Source organism: Ammodytes marinus (assembly GCF_949987685.1).
Source record: "Ammodytes marinus genome assembly, chromosome: 17".
NCBI classification, from domain to species: Eukaryota; Metazoa; Chordata; class Actinopteri; order Uranoscopiformes; family Ammodytidae; genus Ammodytes; species Ammodytes marinus.
Genome location: NC_137221.1, coordinates 15,309,540 through 15,318,238, shown reverse-complemented (window position 1 = coordinate 15,318,238; position 8,699 = coordinate 15,309,540). Strand labels below are relative to the sequence as shown.

The 8,699-nt window shown below is 41.1% G+C and overlaps 2 protein-coding genes across 2 annotated transcripts in view; one reads left to right on the top strand and one right to left on the bottom strand.

The window, feature by feature from the left end:
• The first annotated feature begins 530 nt into the window (after window positions 1-530).
• Window positions 531-2,655, top strand: abitram (actin binding transcription modulator). The gene is made up of 6 exons (XM_080045127.1): window positions 531-689; window positions 877-928; window positions 1,330-1,459; window positions 1,590-1,666; window positions 1,766-1,835; window positions 2,194-2,655. The coding sequence occupies exons 1-6, from the start codon at window positions 611-613 to the stop codon at window positions 2,335-2,337; spliced, it is 552 nt and encodes a 183-aa protein (XP_079901253.1). The 5' UTR covers window positions 531-610; the 3' UTR covers window positions 2,338-2,655.
• A 146-nt stretch (window positions 2,656-2,801) lies between these two features.
• Window positions 2,802-8,699, bottom strand: part of ctnnal1 (catenin (cadherin-associated protein), alpha-like 1) — a 50,173-nt gene continuing 44,275 nt past the window's right edge. The window contains exons 14-19 of the mRNA XM_080045464.1: window positions 8,325-8,479; window positions 7,901-7,949; window positions 7,240-7,296; window positions 5,755-5,874; window positions 4,961-5,044; window positions 2,802-4,733 (exon numbers count right to left, since the gene is read on the bottom strand). Coding sequence (XP_079901590.1) covers window positions 4,560-4,733; window positions 4,961-5,044; window positions 5,755-5,874; window positions 7,240-7,296; window positions 7,901-7,949; window positions 8,325-8,479 — 639 coding nt within the window. The 3' untranslated portion in view covers window positions 2,802-4,559. The remainder of the gene's footprint in view (window positions 4,734-4,960; window positions 5,045-5,754; window positions 5,875-7,239; window positions 7,297-7,900; window positions 7,950-8,324; window positions 8,480-8,699) is intronic.

The window sequence follows — 8,699 nt, the reverse complement described above, 5'->3', positions numbered from 1 at the left end:
GAGAATATTTGGGCTTACCTGTTCAGAGAGAAGAGAAGTCTGATGTCACACTTAGTAAAATGTAGGGTTAGACAGTGAGACCATAACACACTCTTTCTGCCTTTTCTCAGGCTAGGATGAACCGATTTTTTTTCTAAATGCACATTTATACTACATATGATCTCAGAGTTGAATATACACCTTCATATTCCCACTGGTGAAGTAGGTCTTTAAGTGATCCATCAAGCTCTAACTGGGAGTAAGCATAGCTGTAACCGAATCTATCATACCAACAGGTTCTACTTATGTTTCACAGTCTACGGTCTTCTACTCCCAAATAATTTAAAGTCTGTTGATTGCTTGTTTTGTTCTTTTACTAGATGTATGTAGTTGTGTTTGGCGTGTAGGCCTATGTATTGTTCTAATGTGTCAAATTCAAAAATCACCAAAGACGCGGAAACAATATCCGGAACCCTCTCACGCCCTCATATTTCGGATTCGTTAGAAGGACGTACCGCCCGGTGTCACATACTTTACCTTCCGTCAAACAAAAGTACTGATGAAGCGTAGGCTGGCACTGCTGTAAACACAACTAGTATTTTCCCAACAACCTGTTTTGTGAATCGTTTTGATGGACGTGGAGCAGAAGGACACGGATGCAAATGGGCCTTCAGTTGTGGACCGATATTACACGCGATGGTACAGAGCCGGTAAATAACAACATGTCCCTGAATATGTCTCGTGTGATCTGCCCCGGGGGCTAATAAGATAGCTCACGTGTGTTTAACTGAAGACCTCATGGGAGGATGCCACAAACTGTTTCGATAATGCATTAGTATATGCTTAAACATGTCAACTTAATTATGCGTTAACATGATTGTCGTTGTTTTTTTTTAGATTTGAAGGGGAAGCCGTGTGAGGACCACTGCATCCTGCAGCATTCAAACAGGTAACTGACTAAATCAAAAGTTGGTGGTAATTAATAAACAAACGGCCATTAGTATAAATGGTTCATTCAGTAAACGCTCAGTGACTTTAGTACATGGAGACACGTACTGTCATATTATTCACTTAAAATGTTCAGTTTTTGTAAAAAAAAAAAAAAATCTAAAAGGTCCATGGCTGAATTTAAAACTACGAAACAATCCTAGCCAAATAATAAGTGCTACCATAAAAGGACAGCTGATTACAGTGTACAGGGCTTTCTATTTTCCTTCTCATCAAGTGTATTCGGTTGAAATGGTCTGCACTACATCTGAATATATGTAGTTCTATATCAGGTTGTGCACTTTAAATTGACCTCACAGTTTTCAGTTCATTTAAAAAAAAACTTGTGGTTGTCTTTTGCAGACTATGTGTTATCACCCTAGCAGACACTCACCCTATCCTTCAGGAAGGGCGGACAATCAAAAGCATCAACTACCAGATCAGTGACGGCTGCAGTCGGCTGAACAATAAAGTGTCTGGGAAGTCCAAGCGGGTAAATGCAGGATAATTCATAAAGCTACCGCTGATTTTGTTCTATGTGCAATATATTGTACTGTCTATCATCATCTTGGCCTTTCAAATGCCTATCTAATCAATCTAAACCTTTCTCCACACAATTACAGGGGGGTCAGTTCCTTACTGATTTTGCACCTCTGTGTAGGATAACATGCACTGATGAAACTGAATACACAATCTACAGGTAAGACAATAAATATATATACATATCTCTATTTTATAAGGCACATGTTCCACATGATGGCGTGTCATGATCAGTCACACAAATCTGTCATCTCTTCAGCTGCATCCGGGGCCGCCTTCTAGAGGTCAACGAGTGTCTTTTAGAAACACCTGCTCTCTTGCTCGAGAAGGTAAAACATACATTTGTACCATGTAATGTTATCATGATCATGTACAGATACCATACTTACATTATGTGTATTATACCTGAGTGTTATAACATGTATGTGTTGGTGATCATTTAATGTATTTCGGATGATTTCCATTTGGGCTTTCAAAAATCGACTCGGTGTTGGACATTTGCATACTTTGTATACACCTTTTGCACTGCGTGTCCTCTTAAAGTAGGCCTTTTTTATTTTCATAAAAGAGAAAAAAACGCATATATATATTGTTGTCTAACAATATCATTTATGACTTCAAGGTAAAATGACACCTTATCACCACAAATGTCTAAAAAGTGTCTGTTTGTCTGTCAAATGTGAACAGCCTTCCACTGATGGATACATTGCCGTCATTCTGCCTAAGTTTGAGGAGAGCAAGATCATAACGGAGAACCTTCTGAGCAGAGAGGAGTTCGAGAGCCTCGTCTCCAAACGCACTGTCGCCCAATCACCACCACCCTCCTCCTGACAGAGCTGCACCTTTCTGCCTTGTTTCTGTTGAAACTGTTTAGGGGGAGAGCTTCTCCTCCCATTGCCCTCTGGTTTGGGTGAAGACTGAAGACTTTGTCCTGGAAAGTTTAATTTGTGGTCACTTTAAAGGGATTATTGCTTATACTGCAAGCGCTGTGCTGTCCCTCAAGACTATTATACATCATCTTTCCATGTTTCAGAAAGTGAGTAGGAAGCACTCAATATTCAAGTTTGTATATATTGTTTGTTTTTTCGAATTTTAGAAATAAGGAAAGGGCAGCTTTGACTGCATGACAAATTACTTTTATGTCTGTTTGTAAATACCCTTTGATTAATCAGTTTGAATAATTTTTCTAGAATGTCAATAAAACACAAGGAGCAGTGATTTTAAGAAAAATATTGTTTATTTTTTTGTGTCACTATTTATCAACCTTTGAATTGTCAAAATAATAGATGGTCCAAAATTAGATCTATGATTTCTTCACTGTCTGTAGTGCCACTACAATACCCAGCATCCTTAGCTGCTCTCATACACATCTCTGAAGCTTAATGTACTTAATTCATTTCAGTCATCATTATTACACCCTCACCTAGTACCAAAGTCATTACGATAGGATACATAATATATATTTATTTATCTTTGCTTCAAGTACCATACTGTACATGCCATATACCATTTAATATGTATTGGTCAACTAGGCAGCTTCACAATGATAGTCTTCATAACAAGTACACTTCAAGGCTCCATTTTACACAGTTAACAATTATCTTTCATTACTTTTGTGAGAAAAAAAGTCAAAAGATATGATTTGATAATTCTCAGTCCATTATTAACTGATATCCGCTCCAAAAAGAATATTGGTGATAAACTAAGGTTGCGTTCCGAATCGCATACTCTTTATTTTTTCTATTCTACATACTACTTCCGACGATAAAAAGAATCTAGTTAGGATGCAGAAGGCTTCGTCGATGTGACGTCACTTCACGTGCGCACTGGATTGTTGGTCAGAATCGCCCAAATAGGATGCAGTTTTCAACACTAACGATCTTGGCCGGATGAAGTAGGACATCCGGGTACTTCTAACCATCCAAAATCTGGCCACAATAATCGGGATATCCTAAATCTTTTTTCTACATACTATATAGTAGAAAGTATGCGATTCAGAACGCAACCCTACTGTTCACCATGTGACTTTTTGGGGAAACCAGTCCCAAATAAAAATAACTCTCGAGTGATGTACACTGGAGGACTAAGAGCTTTATATTTCATACTAGTAGCAAGCTGAAGATCTGACCGTCTTCATTAGAACAATCATATTTGGCATCAATTTGTGATTTATTTTCTGCGGTTTGTTACTAACATGGCACATGAAGAACATTCCATAACACACTGTATGGAAATTAAACATTAGTCATATGGCGTGACTTTGAAAACACTTATTTATCTGAGTGAGATGCTGACTACGATGCCAGTGATCAAGGACAGAATGTACCACAGTGGCTAATATTACAGAACAAGTGTTAACATTACAACCTAATGACACATTGATCATAAGAGAGACTCAAACACAAGGATCAGGTGATGATGGCATCATGCACGGTGAGTTTTCAGCCATTTCACTGTGTTTTGTAATGCCCCCCCCCCCCCCCCCCCCTTTGTCTTACATGTGCAACACGTTTTACAGTACACCACAAAGCAAACAGGCTTATTACACAGAGGCACATAGTGAAGACCGATGTATGGCTGAGCTGAGGCATCAAGAGGAGTTCTTTCCCCTGATTTCTGACCAGTTTATCAAATCACCAGAGAAGCGATAAAACTATCCAAAATCAGGTTTGTGTCATGCCCCTCTCTCTCTTATTTTTTTTTTTTTTTTACCAGGTTCGCTGCAATTGGCAAAGTCTTAAGTGGTGGGTGATTGTCTCCATCTTGTGGACAGGGGTTGAACAGGTCAGGGTAAAACTGCCCCCCCTGGGTTCAGAGAGCTTGGATTTGCTACTCCCCTCTGTACAAACCTTACAAATCAGCTTCCAGACAGAAAATACCAAACTCTGACTGAACCAGGCAGCCATCTTTCACCCCAATATGCATGAGGATGAAGGGGACTAAGGTATTTTCACCCGGTCTACATGTCCTCTAGAAAAGGTGATGATGGCTATGTGCTGCTCCAAACAGCGAGAATAGTGGACAAAAGGAGGAGGTTATTTCCTGGATTTTTATTATTTGCTCTCCAGGAGGTTGAGACCGACTATGTGCTGCTCCAGGGATTTGACACCGAAGCCGTTGCTGTTCTTTGAGCCGTTGAGAGCTCCTTCCTCTTTGACCGGTGTGGATGCATCCTGCCTCTCCCTCCAGTCCTGCGGGGATCCCAGGCTACTGCGCTCTGACTTGTACTGCAATGGAGATTAAAATGAATGGAAGGAAATTAAATATTGAAATCAAATAAGTTTGTTTTAATGCCGTTTCCTATTTTTTTTGAAATTGTATAAAATGTGCTATAAATAACTTTAACTAATTCATTAACTAACTACGTAATTTTGTATATATATATTTTTTTTTATAGCTATTTCGCTGTTCTTCCCAGTCATTTAGTCACAAGTCTTGTTTCCTGGATGGTCACCTTTCTGTTGAGCTTGTTACAGAGTGGGAGGAGGGAAAGAACCACAGCCAAGATGCTTCTGGTTGTCTGAATGGATGAGTCCACCTAAAGAAATAAGACAATTCAATCAATAACAACAACAAAAAAGGCTGTGAAGCTGTGTTAAACTAGATACATTTTCTAATCAATGCTCTCCTGTACCAAATGCCTGACAGACACACACACATGAATGACAGAGTGAAGATCAGGATGGAGCGACAGAGAGATGGGAGGAGCCAATACATATCAAAGAGTGCGCTCGTTAATCAGCAGAGGAAGCGCTATTCTTCATCCTTTCCTTTTGATCCAGACCTTCGCCTTGATTACAAGGTGACCCGAGGCAGCTCAGCCCTGCCCCCAAGACACTCATTAATTCCTCAAAGACAGTCATTAATCTAGCGGCCCTGTGTTCCATAATGGTGTTACTCCCAGATCACTCAAAAGATTAAACCGTAGGCAGTAATAAAGTAATGCGGGGTTAGCCGTGCTCTATTGTGCTTCATTTATGCCTTGTGTTGCTGGGTAAGTAGTTTTGATGCTGCCAAAGCTCTATTAGCCCTTTATTAAAACAATAACAAGAAAAAAATAATAATATAATATATAATAATAAAAATATTTTATATGTGCAGAGTGCGGTGGTATTACTTTACAGCTACCAGATAAATCATACTCGGGGTCCAAACAAGTCGTGGATCCATTTGAAATAGTTTGAATTAAAAGTGTACACTAATACAAACAGATGAAAGATACAGAGACCCGTAGCGTAGTATGAGTACCTTCTGGAAGGTGGCAGTCTTGCCCTGCACAGGAGTCTTGGCCCCCATCTGCAGCTGTTGGCACAAAGCCACAAGTTTCTCCATCTCTGTCCTCACCACAGACTTTTCCTCGTCAACCAGCTGGAACGGAGAGAGAGACGGATAGAGAGAGAGAGGGAGAGAGAGAAAGAGAGACAGGGAGAGATGTTTGTCAGGGCAGCGGAGACGGCTCATGACGGTATTATCCAGAAAGTCTAGGTTCAAATGTACTACTGACATTGATAGATTAACGAAACTGGATTTACTGTGCTCTTGTTCAAACAAAGAAAAAAATGGAGCATCATAAAAATCTAAAAACGCCAGATGAAATATCTTCAAATAATGGTCTGTGCTTGTCGTAATCCATCAGCAACAGCCAGGTCATGATGGACTGCTTTAAGTCTGTTGTCCAGCCCAGTTAATCCCTAGATCTCAGTCACTTTACTACAGCTACCTACATGCCACCAACGGCCTCAAAACACAAACTCTCTTAGTCTGGGTAGCACATAAAAACCTCTCAAACTCAAACTCATTTGCATAAATAGCCTCGTTATTTCAATGAGGGCGACACAGGTGTGCTACCAGTGTGTTTGCTGCCAGATAACTATGGGAGATGAGGGTGACACCGAGGGGGGACTCCATTAGCACAAGTGTGTTTGATGTAATTAATCGGCAAAGCGTGAGGCAAGTTGATGAGCTGGGCCTCCTGATTATCAATAAGTCCTTGGTGGTCACAGTCAACCCCCCCCCCACCCCCCAATACACACACATACACACACACGGTCAAACATGCACACCTACAGACGCAGCGTTGACGGATGGCAGTCGTTAATAATGGATGTCAAAAAGAGCCCTTTAATTAAACTTTGAGGACCCGGGGTAGAAGTCAACGCAAGTCAGGAGGAACAAAGGCTGCGTTGGTTTGTAATCTCAACTCAGAGATGAGAAGAGTGCGGCCAAAGTGTGTGACAGACGTAATTTCCTGCTTTCACTGTGTGATTTATAAGGTGGACCTGGCACCGTGACATGCCACAAAGGGTGATACGGGTGTATGTGTGTGTGTGTGTGTGTGTGTGTGTGTGTGTGTGTGTGTGTGTGTGTGTGTGTGTGATAAGCATAACGTAGGAGGGGGCACAGGTGCCAGTTTGTGTGTGTGTGTGTGTGTCTGCATACAGATGGATTTGCAGTTTACCTTGTACAATTGAAAAGATAGTTTTTGTCTCTGTGGCTTTCTTTTAGTTCTGTTTAGTTTCCATTTTTCTTGACTGCTTAATGTGCAAACATTTTGGGAAATTGTATTATGTGAACACATTGTGATTTGGTTTTCAGCTTGAAACTGTGTGTGTGAGTGTGCGTGTGTGTGTGTGTGTGTGTGTGTGTGTGTGTGTGCGTGTGTGAGAGAGAGAGAGAGAGAGAGAGAGAGAAAGAGAGAGTGTGTGAGAGAGAGATGTAGTGTACTTGTAATACCTGAGTGGAAAAAGTGCCGAGAGACGAGCACAGCTGGAGACCCTCCTCAGAGAGAACCTTAAGAGGAAAAACAGATTATTTTTTCTTTTAAAAGTACAGAAAAACAAGCAAAACTATAATTAGCTTAGCTTCCACTAAGAAGCTGTTACATAGAAAAAAGAAAAGTCAGTAAATATTATGAGATTTTACTTTTCTCCTCCACTTCGCTTTATCAGTGTGCCTTCCTGTCTCTTTCCTCCTACTCTCTCTTATCTGCACTCGCTCACCCCCAAAATGGAATAAATTCTGGCTGACATTTTGGGCCCTGATTTTATTACTGCACATCATTGGCAATGATCCCCGTTCAATAGGATACACTCCTCTATGCAACCTCATTTGTTATTACCTCATGTGTCCTACCGATGTGGCTGGTAACATGAGGCAAAATGTTTCAACCACAATGATAACGTGTAGTCATGCTCTATCAGATATGTGATTGTGAGAGGGTTATGAATGCAGGGATGCTGGCATTTACCAACCTTTAGATCAGCGAGCCTCGCTATTGGTTGAATGAAACAACAGACGTATTTATTTGCGACTTCAATAAAATAGGAGAGGGGGGGGAAAACAGCACAGAAGGTGGAGTGAAAGAGAGATTAGCACAGATATGGATGCTACATACCTCAGCCTGATGAAAAAGATCTATTGTTGTTTTCAGCAGCCCCTCCCCTCTGGGGAATCAATACGGGGAAAAAAACAGAAAAAACGAGAAAGGGAAACGTAGATGAGAAAAAAAAATTGGATGCGGACAAAATACATCCACAGCAATCAGCAGCACTCTATCTTAAAAAGATTGATTTTATTGTCAGAATGAGTCATATTCATTTCAAATTTTCGTCAGTGCCTCAAACTATACGCCGGGTAAATATAAATCGAGCTGGGGGCCTCTCACCAACACTGAGCCTCTAAGGAGATTTGTGTGGATACTTAAGAGGCTTTACATTAGACTTGAGCTCTGAAAAGGAATGTAGCAATTAAAGCAAGCTGCAGACATTTCATGGGAGCACGAGCATGTGCGTGCGGTGTGTGCTGCTGCTGTGTTCTACCTGGTGAATAGGTGCATGTTGTGGGCCATGCTGGCTAGGCTCTGGCTCTGTCTGATGATGTCATGCTCCTGGTCCTCCCACTTCTCCACCTCCGCGTCCACGTCAGACGACAGCAGCCGCAGCTCCAGGCCCAGCTTGGCCATGCTCGTCTGCTCCTGCACACACACACACACACACACACACACACACACACACACACACACACACACGCACACACACACACACACACACACACACAAAGACACACGTACATACAAAGTAATTATATACAGCAGAGAGTCAAATGTTTATTAGCAAAGAGGGGTGTGAATATTTAGAATTCCACAGTTTGAATAGATTCTGATTCTTGGGGTCACGGTTCGATACAAAATCTAT